Source organism: Canis lupus, chromosome 5 (genome assembly GCF_048164855.1).
Source record: "Canis lupus baileyi chromosome 5, mCanLup2.hap1, whole genome shotgun sequence".
Taxonomy (NCBI): Eukaryota; Metazoa; Chordata; class Mammalia; order Carnivora; family Canidae; genus Canis; species Canis lupus.
Window position 1 is genome coordinate 34,943,370 of NC_132842.1, and position 17,694 is coordinate 34,961,063.

At 50.0% G+C, this 17,694-nt stretch overlaps 1 protein-coding gene across 5 annotated transcripts in view; it reads left to right on the forward strand.

Annotated features, from left to right (window-relative positions):
• DIP2C (disco interacting protein 2 homolog C) overlaps window positions 1–17,694 on the forward strand; it is a 251,485-nt gene that overhangs the window by 118,526 nt on the left and 115,265 nt on the right. For all 5 annotated transcript variants that reach the window (XR_012031074.1, XM_072825987.1, XM_072825983.1 and 2 more), the window contains one exon: window positions 9,098–9,307. Coding sequence is in view for 4 of the 5 variants with exons in the window: in XM_072825987.1 (XP_072682088.1) it covers window positions 9,098–9,307 (210 nt within the window). In the remaining variant the exon portion in view is untranslated. The remainder of the gene's footprint in view (window positions 1–9,097; window positions 9,308–17,694) is intronic.

A 17,694-nucleotide genomic window follows, 5' to 3' on the forward strand; every position in this document is an offset into this window, starting at 1 on the left:
TACTCCTCATTCTGAGATGTGAGGTGATAGCTGATTTTGATTTGTATTTGCCTGATGATGAGTGAAGTTAAGCATCTTCTTATGTGTCTGTTGGCCGTCTGGGTGTCTTCTCTGGAAAATGTGTAATCAGGTCCTCTGCCCATTTTTTTAATCAGATAGTTTAGATTTCTTTATTTTTTATTTTATTTTATTTTTTTTTTTGGTCTCGAGTTGTACAAGTTCTTTATACATTTTTTTAAAAGACTTTATTTATTTAATTCATGGGAGACAGAGAGAGAGGCAGAGACACAGGCAGAGGGAGAAGCAGGCCTCGTGCAAGGAGCCCGACGTGGGGCTCCATCCCAGGACTCCAGGATCACACCCTGGGCTGAAGATGGTGCTAAACCGCTGGGCCACCCAGGGAGCCCCTCTTTATACATTTTGGATACTAACCTGCTTATCAGATACATGATTCGCAAATGTCTTCTTCCATCCAGTGGGTTACCTTTTGTTTTGTTGATGGATCTTCCACTGTGCAAAGCTTTCAGTTTGACAGTCATGTGCTGTGCTTCCCTTGTGTGAGGAGACTGGTCCAAAAAATATTGCTAAGGCCTGTATCCAAGTGTCTATTGGCTGCTTTTTTGGACTTTCATGGTTTCAGTGTCATTTTTAGATCCGTAATCCATTTTGAGTTTATTTTTGTGTGTGATGTATGCCTTCTTCTGCATGTGGCTGTCCAGTTTTCCCAACACCATTTGTGGAAGAGACTTTTTGCCATTGCATAATCTTGCTTCATTTATCATAGATTAATTGGACCATATAACCAGGGGTTTATATCTGTACTGTCTACTGTTAATGTGGTGAAAAGTTTTATTTTCTATGTTTTTGTAGCAAACAGAATGGACTTACAAGTATAACAAACCCACTTAAACCAAGTGTTTGGAACTAGACACCATTCAAGGAGATAGTCATTTTTCTGAGCTACCTTTTTTTTATGAAAAATGATGAGTTTAAAATGCATTTCATTGCAGGAAGCAATGAAATTATTCATTATGTGCTTTTTCACATGTTGAATCCATCCTCAGATTATTTTGTTTTTTGTTTCATGATGAAACACAAAACTGTAGAAAATCAAACATTGTATAGATATCTTTGCAAAATATAAAAGAACATTATTGGAAATGCTATTTTTGATTAAATGTTTGCATTTTATTATTTGATTATAAATCAAATCTCGTATGCCATATAATACACTTTGTACACCGTCATGCAAGAGTCCTGGTGGTAATATCATATGGGATAGTTTTGTACAATCAAATGCCAGCACCATCATCATAAAAATTTTTATTCACAACCTATTTTGTGTGTAGTAGGTGTCTACATATTTATAACCATATTTGTTTGAATGAAATCTTAGGGCTAAGCTTCATTGTCTCTCATTCTGTTTTTCTTGGTTGCTGATAACATTTGTTGGAATTCATCTCGTGTCCATAGCTCTTCAGAGCATATTCCTAAAGTATTTACTTTCTGTGTGAAATGACTAGTCACTGATGAGTATCAGAGTCTCTGGAAAAGATCTACTTAGGGATTGTTACACTGACACTCTTTTATAGGAGAAGTTTTCCTTTAGTTTTTACATACAAAAATATAAAAAGGATTTGCCAAGCACTTCTGCTTCTAACCATAGTGGAATAACTGGCACTAGACTAACCCATGCACTTATAAGCAACTATAAAACTGTCCCAAACAAATGGAACAGCTGTTTTAGGCCGTGGACCCCCAGCGGTGACAGACTAACCTGACATGACAGCAGGACAACTTGTGAGGTGAGCCCCGCAGTTCCCAGTTTTCTGCCTGGAATAAATGTTTAGACCATGGCCTAGGGATTGAGATCTGAGTGAGGCTGGTCATTCTGCTCCGTTGCAGAGGCAGAGATCTGAGTTCAGGCAGATGAAAGGTGTAGAACTTTCCACAGATCCACACTAGCAAAGAATAACTCCAAGTCTGTCGGCGTCAAGATGATCAACCAGTAATTGAACTGCTTGCTAAAATAAGAAGCACACAGATTTAGAGGAGGGTTATAGAATCCACATGCCATCCACAATGCCTACTACTCTGTAAACAATAACTAGATATGAAGAGATGCAAGAAATGCAGTCTGGGGCCACAGAAAAAGGAGTTAATGTAAAATGAACATAAGATGGTCTCCATTGTGCTCCACTAACCCCATGTGGCTGGCCTCAACTGTATTTGCTTTAAGTGTGACATTCACACCAGATTTTGAAGAGTTCATATGAAAAAAAATCACAGGAAGGTTATTTCATTTTCATATTTATTATTTACTGAAACAATAATATTTTTAATATTTTGAGTTAATTAGTATGTTTTTAAAATTGATTGTATCCATATATTATTTAACGTGGCTACTAGAAGGTTGAAAACTATAAGACTCATATTTCTGCTGGAGAGCTCTGGTGTAGGTGTTTGAAACAGCAGAAGATGGAGTTTTTAAACCTGTGTTTATAAATATTTATTCAGGGAATCAAATAAAAATAGACTAAAGAACTAAAGGAAAATGTTGCCTTAATATGTGAGCTGAGCAGAGAAAAGAAATTTCACTCAGGTTGAATTTCACTGGATTGGTTGTAACATCAGATTGGAGAGGGAAGATGAAGGAGTCTGTACGCTTGAAAGGAAATGAAGAGAAACTGAGGAACAGGGAGACACAATTAAAGAAAAGTTAATAGAAGAACCTTAAGTATCTATGGTACAATGTTAGCCTACTTTGAATTGGAATCCAAGATGGAGTGAGAAGAGGGCAGAAAACCTGTTTGAGGAAATAAGAGTCAAGAACTTCTCTGACTGATGTAAAATGCTACCTTATAGATCCCAGAAGTTCATTGAATCCAAAGAAGGAGGAGTATAAAAAAAAATTATACCTAAGTTGGCAATAGTCAAAGTGCTGAAATCCAAAGATTAAGACAAAATCTTGAAAGTCATCAGAGGAAAACGTGTTACATACAAGAGAACATCATATGAATGATGAATGACTTACATGAAGACACTATGGAGACCAGAAGGCAATAGGAAGACATATTTAAAGTCCTAAGAGGGAGATGCCTGGGTGGCTCAGTGGTTGAGCATCTGCCTTCTGCTCAGGGCGTGATCCTGGGGCTCCGGGATCAAGTCCCACATCGGGCTCCCTGCATGGAGCCTGCTTCTCCCTCTGCCTGTCTCTGCCCCTCTCTCTATGTCTCTCATGAATAAAAATAAATAAATTCTAAAAAAAAAAACCTGTCAGCTCATATTCAGAGAAAATATCCTTAATAAACAAGGGTGTAATGAAGACATAATGAGATACACAAAAACTGAGGGAATGTGGTGCCAGCAGAACTGCACTACAAGCGTGCTGATGGATGTCATTTAGGCTGATGGGAAATGATACTAGATGAAAAATGTAATCTGTAAAAAGGAAAAAAGAGCACTAGAAACAGTAAATAGTTGGGTGAACATGGAGTACTATGTTTTCCTGTTGTAATGTGCTTTAAAACACCTGTACATAGGATGAAAATGGGTGAATGGGATATACTGTTGTGTGGCTATTACTTTTATGAAGTAGGAAGTAGGGTGTGAACAGTAGAAAATGAGTAGTGTCAGGTGTGTTTTGAGTGGAGGTGAAAGAGAAAGTTTATAGTGTCAAACTTGAAGAGCAGCAAATGGTTAGAATATTGACCCCATATGGGTCTGTTAAGGATGCATAAGCTGTACCTCAACCACTAAAAAATAAAGTATAGATAAGAATTTAATAGAATACATAAAATGAAACTCAAAAAATATGGCTAGTAGAAGACAGGAAAAATTAACAGATGGAAAAAATAGAAATGTATGGAAAACAATAGCCCACTCATATCCATGATTATAATAATTGTAAACTTGTAAATGGACCAAACACCAAATTAAAAGTTTGAAATTGTGAGACTGGGTAAATAATAAAAGAAGATACATCTTATCTTGTCTATAAGAGACACAGCGTATTTTTTTTTTAAAGTAATAAACTCTTCCCCCATGTGGGGCTCGAAGTCACAACCCCAAGATCAAGAGTCACAGACTGTACTGACTGAGCCAACCAGGACACATTTAAATAAGTGAGGATACTTAAGAATACAAGGTTGAAAAAATATACAATGCAAACATTAAATGTAAAGCATACAAGTCTTTCTTAATATCAGACAAAATAGACAGGAAGACAAAGGTAGTACAACATATAAAGAGGGATCTTGCATAATGGAAAATGAAGAATTCATTAGGAAGACAGAAAATGAATATATACCTAAAAAAGCATTATAATTTATAAATAATGAGGGGAAAATGGTAAAATCAAGAATAATAGAGTTTTAAAAAAAACTTTTCTTAAATAATTTGTCAAAATAACACTGTCATCCAACGTGATGCAGCTGATGATCACAGCACGTTATCCTCAGCTCCTGCAGAACACACATTCATCTTTCATGCATTTCTTGAGGTGTAATTTACATTTTATAAAACTAATCTATTATAAATGTGTAACTCAATGATTTTATTTTATTTTATTATTTTTTTAATCTTTTTTTTAAATTTTTATTTATTTATGATAGTCACACAGAGAGAGAGAGAGAGAGAGGCAGAGACACAGGCAGAGGGAGAAGCAGGCTCCATGCACCGGGAGCCCGACGTGGGATTCGATCCCGGGTCTCCAGGATCGCGCCCTGGGCCAAAGGCAGGCGCTAAACTGCTGCGCCACCCAGGGATCCCTCAATGATTTTTAATAAATGTATAGATTATGCAGCCATTGCCACAGTCTAGTTTTAGAGATTTCCATCACCCCGAAAGTTTCCTTGTGCCCATTTGCAGTTAATTCCCATTCGCACATTCAGCCATAGGCAGTCACTGATGGTAGTTTATATGCTTCTATGAGTATCCTAGACATTTTGTAAATAAAACTATAATATATGCTCTTTTGCATCATCTTTAGCATATTTTTGAGCATCCTCCATGTTGTAGCATGCATTGATTAAATCCTTGTTGCTGAATTGTATCCTATTAGACATACCACATTTTGTTTATCTGTTCACTAGTTGGTAGATATTTAGCTTGTTTCCAGTTTTTGGCTGTTATGAATAAGGCTGCGATGCACGTTAATCATGTATGTTTGTGTATACATGTATCATTTATCTTGAGTAGATTCTTAGAAGTTGAATTAATGAATCTATGGTTAGTTTATACTTAACTTTCAGGGAACTGCCAGATTGTTTCCGTATGGCTGCCACCATTTTACATTCCCACTAACACTATATGAGGATTAGTTTCTCAACATCCATACCAACACTGTGTTGTCTGGATCTTTCATTGTAGCTATTCTAGTGGATATGAAATATTATCTCATTGTGGTTTTAATTTTTTTTAAGATTTTATTTATTCATGAGAGAGAGAGGCAGAGACACAGGCAGACACTCAACCGCTGAGCCACTTAGGTGTCCCTCATTGTGATTTTAATTTGCAATTTCAAATGGGCATATTTGCTATTTGTATATATTCATTGGTTAAATGCCTCCTCACACTTTTTCCCAATTTTTAGATGAGTTGTCTGTCTTCTCACTAAATTTTTTTAATATAATCTGAATACAAATCCTTTGCCAGATAACAACTTACAAACTATTTTTGCATTCCTCTAATTGTGTAGTATATATATTTTTTAAAGATTTTATTTATTTATTCATGAGAGACACAGAGAGAGAGAGAGAGAGGCAGAGACACAGGCAGAGGGAGAAGCAGGCTCCATGCAGGGAGCCCGACGCGAGATCGATCCCGGGACCCCAGGATCACGCCCCGGGCTGAAGGTGGCGCTAAACCGCTGCGCCCCCCAGGCTGCCCATGTATAGGTATTTTGTATCTTGTATCCTGTGACCTTCCTGAACTTATTTATTAATTCAAAAATTGTTTAGTGTGTTCCTTGGGATTTTCTACATATAAGATCGTGTTGTCTGGGACTAAAGATGGTTTTAATGTTTCCTTTCCAATCTGGATGCTTTTTTGTTGTATTTTATGGGCTGGAGCTTTGCAGATAATATCAAATCAAAGTGTTAAGAGGAGATACCCTTGCTGTAGTCTTGATCTTAGGGGAAACGTGTTCATCTTAACATTAAATACAGTGTGAGCTGTGGGTTTTCACAGATGCCCTATGTTAGGTTGAGGAAGTTCAATTCCTGCATTGTTGAGAGGGTTTATCATAGAGTTAGTGTTAGATTCTGTGAAATACTTTTTCTGTGACTTTCAAGGTTAACTTAGGGCTTTTCTCCCTTTATTCTACTAATATGGTGTATAACATTAATTCACTTTTGAATGTCACCACTTGGTCCTGCTGCAGACTACCCATTTTATAGGTTGCTCAATTCTGTTTGGTAATACTTTTTGAGGTTTTTTGTGTCTATATCATGAGGGATATTTTTCTGTGGTTTTCTTGTGAAAAAATGGGATGGGGATGAAAGATTGACAGTAAAGGCATGAGAACACTTGTTGAGGAGATGGTAATATTTGGATGGATATATGGGTAAATGTATTCCTTAAAAATCCTAAGTCTGAGGACTCGAACGTTTTTCCCAACAAGGTACAGAGGGCCAGTCATGCATGAAAAGCTGCCTTGCATCAGTGATCACTATGGAAACACAAATCAAAACTACAATGAGATACAATCTCACACCCACTAGGATGGCTACTGACAAAGAACCAGAAAATTAAAAGTGATGGTAAGAACATGGAGAAATTCGGACCTTTGTGTGCTATTGGTGGGAGTGTAAGAAGGTGCCTTCTCTGTGGTGAACAGAATGGCAGTTTCTTAAAAAATTAAAGATAAAAAAAAAAATTAAAGATAAGATCACTAATGACCCAGCAATTCCACATCTGGGTCTATGGCCAAAAGAACTGAAGGCAGGGTTTCAAGGAGATCATTGCACACCCGTAGTGAGAGGAGCGTTATTGTAGCCAAGACACAGAAGCAGCCCCGTGTCCACCCATAGATGAACGTGTAAGCAGAATGTAGTATATACATGAAACAGCACGTAATTCACCCTTAAAAGGGCAGGGAATTCTGCAACACACCTTCAACACGGATGAATCCCGAGGATGTTGTGCTGAGTTCAATAGCCACACGCAGAAGGACACGTACTGTGTGACCCACCTGTATGAGGTACTTGGAGTGGCCCAAGTCACACGGGGAGAGCAGAGCGGCCGTGTCCAGGGCCGTGGGAGGGAAGAGAGGGCTGCTGCTTAGCGGAGACAGAGTTTCAGATTCGCAGGATGAAGAGAACTCTTGAGGTCAGTGCTGGGGACAATTACACAGATAGTGTAGTGGATACTGAACTTCGTAAAGCTGGTTAAGATGGTAAATTTTAGGTTGTCTTTTATCACGATCAAAAAAATTGAAAGGAACAAACTATAGAAATGATCCCTGAAAGTAATAGCCAAACTGTGGAAGGAGCCTCGGTGTCCATCGACAGATGAATGGATAAAGAAGCTGTGGTCTCTGTATACAATGGAATATTCCTCAGCCATTAGAAACGACAAATACCCACCATTTGCTTCAACGTGGATGGAACTGGAGGGTATTATGCTGAGTGAAATAAGTCAATCGGAGAAGGACAAACATTATATGGTCTCATTCATTTGGGGAATATAAATAATAGTGAAAGGGAATAAAAGGGAAGGGAGAAGAAATTGGGTAGGAAATATCAGAAAGGGAGACAGAACACGAGAGACTCCTAACTCTGGGAAACGAACTAGGGGTGGTGGAAGGGGAGGAGGGCGGGGGGTGGGGGTGATTGGGTGACGGGCACTGAGGGGGGCACTTGATGGGATGAGCACTGGGTGTTATTCTGTATGTTGGCAAATGAACACCAATAAAAAGTAAATTTATTATTTAAAAAAATTGAAAGGAGTCTTAGGTCTGAATACAAAATATCAATTTTCTTTCTCTGTAAACTGTAATCCCGCTATTTTACAAGACGGGGCAGATGGAGAGAATTTGTCAGGCTCCTAATATTAGTGCTGCTTTTCTAACAGATTCCTAAAGACTTTCAAAAATCTTCCAGGCAGTGTAGATCATGTCACAGTGTTAACAAGATGTAAGTGTAAATACCCTTTGCAAATACTGTTGTGTTGGAAAAGAAAGAATCCTCTGTCTTGATTTAGAACAAATTGTCACTTCTCTCGTTCTCATTCGGTGTTCTTGAGCTACTCACGGTCTTTTATCCCCCCCGGCATCTCACGTACTTTACAGCGGTGGGACCTGGAATTCACTCGTATGGTGGCGTTTAAGTAACAGGCACACCAGTACTTAATTCTTGAAAATGTCTCTGCTAGGTGAAATCTTAAAAAATGAAAATAGTGCCATTAATTTTAATCAAAAAAGTACGTGTCTTCTCTCAATCCAAGATGCACAATTTTCCTAGAAAGAAAAAGAAGTGAAAAAATTTTACTAGACTGTTAAATACATTTAGTTTGCTCGTAATACATACCGTCATGACACATGTCCTCACCAAAGGACGAAGCAAAGTCCTGAGCACGTAGGTTGCTGGGAAAGAGACGAGAGTCCTTCCAACTTGTACACCGTTGTCTTTGCGCGGAGACCCTACTCTTCGAGGAGGCACGTGGTTATCTTCTCTCACACAGAGTTTATAGCTCAGAGAAACCCCCTCAGGTCCACACAAGGGCACAGACACGCTTTGAAACACGTGAAAGCCCAACACCTCTGAGAACGTGCCATCCCCATCCTTCCTGCTTGGTGCATGTATGCCTAGAAATACCTGGCTTCTTCCCAAACTGTTGAGTGGAGCAAATTGGTGAGTATGTCTGCCTGAGATCATAATGTCAAAGAACAAAACACAACGTTTTAAGCATATTTATTTAAGGTGTTTGGATGAGAAGTTCATTATACTAAAAAATAATTCATAATCTGAGATGTGGCATAACTTCTCAGGAGTGTTCAAAGCAAAGGCTGTCGGACAGGGTGTGTGGGGGGTGTGCTTGCGACGTGTGAGCTGAGTGTGTCTGCTGTGATGCATCGCGGGTCTGCTCTCTCTCACAGATACCTCTTCTGGCTCGGAAGACGAAGGCTCGGTGCAGGGTGACTCCCAGGGCACCCCCACGTCCAGCCAGGGCAGCATCAACATGGAGCACTGGATCAGCCAGGCCATCCATGGCTCCACCACCTCCACAACCTCTTCCTCGTCCACCCAAAGTGGGGGTAGCGGCGCCGCCCACAGGCTGGCCGACGTCATGGCCCAGACGCACATAGGTGAGTGCCTGGCTCTCACCGGCGAGCAGGGGGCCCTGGGAGCCCCGCTCTTGGCGTCGGCGCATTCCCCTGGGCGCTCGGCCCCGGCTCCGTGCGTGGGACGGCACAGAGCCCAGCTCCGACTCTTGGGGTGCTTGGCCGCGTTGGTGGTACCACGTGGTGAACCCCTGGGTTTGGCTCCGTGCACCATTCCCGGTGTCTCTGGCGGCCCGAGTGTTTGGAGCTTTCTGCTCCTAAAGGAATGTGTTTTCATTCGTTAGGGAGACTTGGAACCAGGTCTCTACGTGTTCTCTCCTCACGCTAAATACGCCTCTACGTGGCATTTTAATAATGCTGATAAACAGGGCAGGGAATTTTTAAGTGAGTTTGCTGTTACCGTGGATGTCATTTGAGGACGCGGGGGCGTCACTCGCTTCTGCTTTAGACTGCTTTCTGCCGTAAGTATTTAAGGTTCTTGGCTGGTTCACGTCACGTTCACGTTGTACGTGGCTCCTGTGATGAAGTAAGACCCTCTCTGTCGGAACAAGCACACACTTAGGAAGCATTGCCTGCGGTATTTGAAAATAGCGTGAAAAGGAGATTCCGTGCGAATGGTTAGAGTGGAAGAACGCACGTCGCGTGAGCCGTGGTTCTGGCCGAACTGCCGGCAAATGAGGTGCGTGTGTTTCTGCCTCCGCTTGAGCCTGACATGCGGCGAGTCCGTGTTGCTTTGGAAGGGACGGCGTGGCATCCGGATCTCTTCTCACCCATTTTCAGCGATGGATTAATTAAGAGTTTTGAGTTTCCCAGTAAAAGTCTTCCAGAGAGCGGCTAACCTGCTCTGGGGGTGGTGCCAGGGTAGTTCCGGGCGCTCCCCATTCAAGCAGCGACTGCACGGGTGCTGCCGGCCCAGGTGCCGTGCTTGACGCACGTCCTCCTCGCCACATCAAACCTCATGTCTGCAGAAACCCCAAATTTAGAAAACAGGTAAAGGTAGTGAACAAAGTACTGTACAAACACCTGAGAGTCACAAGTGCGGATTTCTAGATTTTTAGGCACCTGTCAGAGTTCAAAAAAACTCAAACCGCTTTTTTAGGATTTTGCCTCAAGAGCACTCCCTCCAGTGAGGTTGAAGTTAAACGCGTCAGTTTTGACTTCGCCAATAGAAGCGTCAGAGGTGAGCTCTTTGTTCTGCAGAAGATCAGGCCGCTGGTCAGAGAACGCGTCTGGTTTCGGTCCCCACACGCACAGCCGCTGGCATCTTCAGAAGCCACTTCGTCCTGCTTCGGTTTTAGTGGGGGAAGAAGGAACAACGGTTTCTTTCCTTTGTGCTGTCGGAGTGGTGGTGAGTAAAAAGGAGGAGAGAGGAAAATTCTTCCTTTTTGCACGGTGACAGGCCATGCCAAGTGGCGTGATTGAGCTCAGTTTCACACCCGTGAGTGACAGTGACGCTGCTTCGTGAGCCGCTGGCAGTGCCTCTGTGAAATCAGAGTTAAGTTAAAACTGACAGGTATGTGACCGTGCAGTAGAGCAGGCTTTTCTTGCGTGTGTTTCGGAGCCTCAGTGGCGTCCGTGCGTGTCGCCCATCCCCTGCGTGGCTGGTCGGGCACAGGGCCCCCACCTCTGCCGCTGACTCCGGCCTGGGCCACCCAGCCTTCCAGTTGCACTGACTTTAAGGAAGTATCAGAATCTTCCCAAGAGCAACATGTCATTTTGGACAAATTAATCACTGCCCTTGGTTCTCCCTCGTGACGTTTCGTGTGGAACCCTAGAGGAAATTACAGCCTGGAGAATTAAATTTATCCAGACTATAAAAGGTCGCATGACTCACGTCTCTGCCGTCTCAGTGCCGCCCGAACGAGCGTCAGTGAGCGACGCTGCAGTCATTCCTCACTGGACACAAAGGCATGTTCCTAGAATATCTAGAAACTTTCTATAAATACGAAAAATCCTGAAAGAAAGCAGTGGAAGATCCAATAAAACAAGGAATAAAGGAGAATGACAGTTTCTGTGGAAAGAGATGATGTCACAGAACTGGCAACATTTGAGCTTTTGTTGAGACCATCCGAAGTCTTTGGTACAGAAGGGGGTGGGCGTGTGCACACGTATGAGGGAGCACGTGAGGGAGCACATGTGAGCGTGAGGGAGTGCGTGTGAGGGATCGTGTATGAGCATGTGAATGTGTGAGGGAGCATGTGAGCATGTGTGGGAGCATGTGGGAGCTTGTGAGGGAGCGTGTGTGAGCTTGTGAGGGAGCATGTGCAGTGTGGGAGGGAGCGCGTGGAGCATGTGTGAGGAAGCATGGGGAGCGCGTGTGTGTGAGGGAGTGTGTGCAGCGTCTGGGAGGGAGCGTGTGTGGGAGGGTGCACGTGGGGCACGTGAGTGTGGGAGGGAGCGCGTGAGGGAGTGCATGGAGCATGTGTGGGAGGGAGTGTGTGAGAGTGTGGGAGGGAGCATGGGGAGCGCATGAGCGTGGGAGGGTGCACGTGGCGGCGCCCAGAGCCACCCCCCCGCCTGACCGCTCAGGCCGAGGTACCGCCAGGGCCAGGGATGGCGCTGCTCCGCGCGGTGGCAGGGGGAAGCCCGGGGTCGTAGACCGCTGAGGCCAAGGAGAATCGGCCGCAGCAGCGTGGCTGTCGGACGGTCCGCGGCGCAAAAGCCCCGTTGCTGTGGGTTTCCGGGGGACGCCCTCCGTGGGGCTCACGCACACCCCGTGTTCAGGCCAGCTCCGCGTTTGGGGCGGGCCCTTCGGGCCACACCTTCCTTAGGCCCAGCTCACCGTTCTCGCAGGGTATGCGGCCCTTGGACACGAGGCCCCTGACCCCTCCCGTCCTGAGGTGTCACCAGTCGAGCCCCACAGGCCGTCGCCCCCACACGTCAGGCAGGACACCATCCCTTCACTGCAGGCCCTTGTTCCAGCAAGAACCAGAATGTTCTCGAACATGTCCAGATCGTTCCTGGGATGTGTTCATGCAGAACCTTGTGCGTGTAACGTGCTGGAGGCATGTGGAAAAGAGGGTTAGACTCCGGCGCTATGTGTTGGCATCACCCCAGTAGGAAGCCAGTGGACGGCTCTAGACTCGAGGCTCGTTTGCGGAAAGCACGGCAGGAAAAGACGTCGGTTGCCACCCGGAAGTGGAGCTCTGGGCGGACGCCTCCCAGGCAGGGGGCTGAGCACGAACCCAGGTCGTGGGCTTACACTCCACCTGTGCATCCAGCGGATAGACTGATGCTGGAGCCTCCGTCTCGCTTTCCAGCCCTGGGTCCCCGGGTGAGGCCCCAGGTCAGGTCTGTCCCCGGGTCAGGTCCGGTCCCCACGTGAGGTCTGGGTCCCTGGGTCGGGTGTCCAGGTCCCCGGGTCGGTCAGGGTCCCCCAGATCAGGTGTCCGGGTCCCTGGGTCATGTCCGGGTCCCCGGATCAAGTGTTTGGGTCCCCGGGTCAGGTCAGGGTCCCCAGGTGAGGTCTGCATCCCTGGGTCAGGTATCAGGGTCCCTGGGTCAGATCAGGGTCCCCAGGTCAGATCAGGGTCCCCGGGTCTGGGTCCCTGGGTCAGGTCTACGTCCCCGGGTCAGGTCTGCATCCCTGGATCAGGTATCTGGGTCCTGGGTCAGGTTAGGGTCCCCGGGTCAGGTGTCTGGGTCCCCAGGTCAGTTCCGGGTCAGGGGTCCTCGGGTCAGGTCTGGGTGCCCGGGTCAGGTCAGGTCAGGATCCCCGGGTCAGGTGTCTGGGTCTCCGGTCAGGGCTGGGTGCCCAGGTCAGGTCAGGGTCCCCAGGTCAGTTGTCAGGGTCCCCGGGTCAGTTCAGGGTCCAGGATCAGGTGTCTGGGTTTCCAGGTCAGGGCTGGGTGCCCGGGTCAGGTCAGGGTCCCCAGGTCAGGTCAGGGTCCCCAGGTCAGGTCTGCATCCCCGGGTCAGGTGTCAGGGTCCCTGGGTCAGGTGTCAGGGTCCCTGGACCAGGTTAGGGTCCCCGGGTCAGGTCAGGGTCCCCAGGTCAGGCGTCTGCATCCCCAGGTCAGGTGTCAGGGTCCCCGGGCCAGGTCTGGGTCCCCAGGTGAGGCTGAGGCCCTGGGTGAGGCCCGGGTCCCCCTCCGCTGACAGTGTGTCTGGGATGCCGTCAGTCCATGGGGGATGCAGAGGTCGTAGGGTAACTGCTGTTTGCAGAGAGATTTAGGACTCATGAGGGACCGCGGTGTGCGGTGTCACCATGCCCACCAGCTGATGCTGTCGGGTCTCCTTGTCTCTGCTGGGAGGCGGGTGAGCGTAAACACAGCTGATGGCTGCAGATCCTCGGGGGCACGAACGCGGCACTGCCCTTCGGTCCATCTGCTGGGGGCCTGCTCTGACCACCCATGTTCCTGGGGGCCGTGCTCGTCCTTCCCCGCGGGGCTGGGCCCTGGGAGGCCCCCCCAGCTCGGGTGTCCCCGAGGGCTCAGGCCTCCCCTCCCGCCTGTCTGCTGGGGGCCCCTGACCTGCTCCATCTCCCCACGTGTTGCTGACTTGATGCACTCGCACGATTTTCACGGCCACCTGCTCTTCACGAACGCGTGGATCTGCGATTCCCGCCCTCGAATCCTTCACGGCCCCCCAGAGCCCTCCCGACCTGCATGCCGGCGCCCAGGCCAGCCTGTCAGAGAGGCTGTCCCGCAGGAGCATCGAGGCTCCCATGTGTCCACGCCCGCGTGCCGCAAGACCGCCGCCTCTGGTGATTGCGCCCCGGCGCCCGCCCGGCCTTACCCCTCCCATCCTTCCCTAATGCCGTTCCGGGTGAGCCCCGTTGCTCCTTCGGTGCCATTAGGACGCAGGTCGACTTCCGTGTCTTCTCAGAAATGTTCTTGGGATTTTCAGCTCTCAAAACTTCATTGGTTTTTATTCTTAGAATCAAAGGAGTGATTTTTGGACTGAGAAGCGTCTGAGCCTGTCCTCCGTGGAGCGCCTCCTGCCGCAGGAGCACGGGCCGGCTGTGCGCTCACATGCCCGTGCGCACTGGAGACGTGCACCTGTTCACTGCCGTTAGCAGCACTTATGTGCATTCAAGTCAGAAAGTTGTAACTGAGTCGTTTACACCTTTCCAGCCAGGAGTGTCACAGGTTCGTTCTCAGAGCTCCTGGTACGGTCTCCACATCCGGGGAAAACAGGTGCAAGGAAACCCAAAGGTCTGGCTGCGGGCCTGATGGTAAGGACATCCTCCGGGGGCCAGAGCGCCGGGTCCCTTGCTCTACAGCAGGGAGACTGAGGCCGCTGGGAGCCCAGGCGTTGGTGGTCAACGGGACGGGTCAGACCTGTGGCTGCAGGGGCACCTGCTGTGGCGGGTCGTCCTCTTCTGGTCTCTGCTCCATGGCCGGCCCGTAACCCAAGAGAGCACAGCCCTACGCTGCATCAACGGTAAGGGCCACAGCGTCTGCCTCCTGCCCCGCGGGTCAGCGATCTGCGGCGGCTGCAGGATGGTTGGAGCTGTCATCAGGAATGTGACCCCATCGGCGTGACGATCAAGAGGCGGTTATTGGCAGTTGAAGCTTCCTGTTGTGATGTTAGCACGTCCTCCCTGAGACTGGCTGTCCTGTGTCCAGGGGACTCTGCGGCGTCGGGGTAGGAGGCGCACAGCCAGAGGTCAGAGCACCTGGCACCCTCCTGGGCCGCCTCGACCCGGGGCGTGGCTGTGCAGAACCGCCAGGCGCTCGAGGTCCTGCGTGCGGATGGTTGGCCTAGAGGGAGCGGCAAGCACGATCTCCCCTGGCTCCCAGGCTGGGACGGCGGGCGCACTTGGGGGTCCCCACCCCTCGTCAGCTTGTGTGGAGGATGGCCCCGAGCCCCGAGTGGTCAGGCTGCATCCCCAGCACCGAGCTGATGCACGGATCCCTTCGAGGCCGGGGCCTTCCGTCAGGGTCATGTCCGACTCGTGTCCAGGACTCTCCAAGGAACCTGCTCGCAGCCCACGTGGGAGGCCCCGAGCCGGAGTGGCTGGGCACGCGGGCCAGCTGAGCATGTGGCACACAGAGCCCTCTCCTTGCTGCCTGTCCTCAGTGACGGCAGTGACCTCGGGGTGTGGCCGTCCCTGTGAGCGGAGCCCTCGTGCCCGTGAGCACACTGCACTGCCTTAGGAGGCCCCAGCACGTGGTTTCACAGACAAAAACCATGTTTCCTCCTCTTCTCTGGACATTATTTGGGGCCTGAAGGATAGTTAACCGGCTTCTGCGTGGGCTCCATTGCCCCAAACCTGGGGATCCCCATGCCCACGGGAAACGCAGCTGATCAGCCAGCGTCGGAGGCAGAGGCCTTTCACCAGGGTCGTCACGTGTCCCTCGCCTCCCTCATCTTGTGTCTGCTCACCCGGGGAAGTGTCTGTCCTTCCGCAGCTGTGCCTTGCCGGGCGCTGGTGTCGGATCACCTCAGTGCCCCAGTCAGCCCTGCGGAGCCGGACGCGGCTGCAGGGTCGGGTTAGGAAGTGGGGTTTCCATGTTCAGCCGGGGACCAGCCGCAGCCTGCGACAGTCGTGGAGGAAGCCGCATCCAGGTGGGGCGCAAACCAGTGCGTTGCTGGTGAGAACGCCTGGAGGGGTGTCCGAGGACGAGACGGAGCCCGGGCGTCCCGTCATAGGTGGCTGGACGGCAGCGGCCAAGAGCTGCTGGGAGCAGACGTCTGCGGCATTGCTGACACGGGGCAGCGCGGGGGTGTGTGGCTGAGGTGACCCGGTGGGTGGCGGGAGGGGGCCGCCGTGTTTTCCTTCAGTCTGAGAGGACGGGGACCGATACAGGACCAGTGAGCTCTTGCTGGGGAGAGCACCTGCTGCTGATGTCCGCACTTCCCTGCCATCAGTAAGCGACGCAGCAGCGTCTGTTACCTGGGTGGCCTGGCCTGCCTCCCAGCCGAGCCACGACTCTGAGAAGGGACGTCAGGTACGCGGCTTAGGAAGGCACCTCGAAGCCACCAAGCGCTCGCTGTTTCCGGCTCTGCCACCAGATGCACGGAGTCGTTCTTGCCCCAACCTGGGGGCAGATGTGGCCCTGCGGCCTCGCCGCACAAGGCCCGGCAGCCGCCGCCGATGATGCGGCCACAGCACAACTCACGGTCGACCCAAGTCAAACCCCGGGGCAGTGAACCCCCTTTCAGCTGCCCTGTCGGGGGCCGGGGTGCGGCTCGTGCTGGGGAAGGAGACCCGGGTCGCTGCTTCCCGGGCGGCACAGCGCGTGGGCTGACAGGCAGTGGAGACGGTGTTGCAGGTCCAGGACACCTCACGGTCCCCCGGTGGAGCGGCCCCCCTCGCCATCCCCCCGCCCCCTCACCCGTGCTGCCCTCTGAGCTGAGATCTGAGCTAAGATGGAGGCAGTCGCCTCCCAGGGGGTACGAGTGCTCCAGCCGCTGTCTCAGGCGCCCGGCCAGGGCTCACACTGCGGGCCTCACCGTCCCCGTCCCCCACGGTCGGGTGGGCACGCAGGCATCCTGAGGCCACCGTCCTGGTGGGGGGACGCCGTCCCTCTATGCATCTGTGTCCTCATCTTGGGAGGACACCACTTACGTTCAGGTCGCCCCGGTGACCTCTGTGGGGACCCGTGGAATGGCGAGGTTGGAGTCCGCGACGGTGGGTTCCCGGCGGAGGTCAGAGGGGCGACGCTGGGCTTGCTGCTGCCTCAGGCTGCGGGAGGCGCGCTTACGTCATCGGCCTCCCCGTTTGACCTCTCGCGCCTTCTGGAAGTGGTTTCAGAGTTGAAAACACCCGGTATGCGTGGCAGGGCCACCTCCGGGGAGGCCCTCGGGGGAGGAGGCCTTGGGGGGAGGCCGCTGTCTGCTCACACACTTGCATGGCCTGCGGCCACGAACCTCACGGGCAGCAGCCCGATCATCAGGAAACCAGTTAGTGGTAGGACGTCCAGGGTCGCAGCTTAGGGCACAAAACCACCTTGGTCGTCTGGCTTGACAAACTCCTCAGTTAAAGACAAGAGCCGTCTCCCCGCGTGAGGGATGGTCATGGCGCGGAGGGAAGGGCCACCGTCTCGGTGTGTGACGCGGCGCCTGTACGGTTGAGTCGTAAACACATTTGTCAGTGAGGACTCGGTCACGCGCTGATGTTCCCGGGTGCCCACCCCCATCACGGCCGCTTAGTGCCCTTCCTGCATCTCATTAGGGGATCCGTGGTGTTGGGGGTGTGGAAAGGCCAAGATGCCCCCATGACCTGGAGGGGCCACGTCCAGTGGGACGTGACCCACCCCCCCGACCTGGAGGTGGTGAGCACAGGTGAGATGCGACCCCCCGACCTGGGGGTGGTGGGCACAGCTGGGATGCGACCCCCTGACCTGCGGAAGTGCTCACAGCTGGCGTGCAGGCCCCACAATCGGCCCCGCCACCTCTGTTAGGACAGATGGGAAATCAGTCTGACGAACGAGCACGTAACTCACCGCATCTCTGAAAACCCG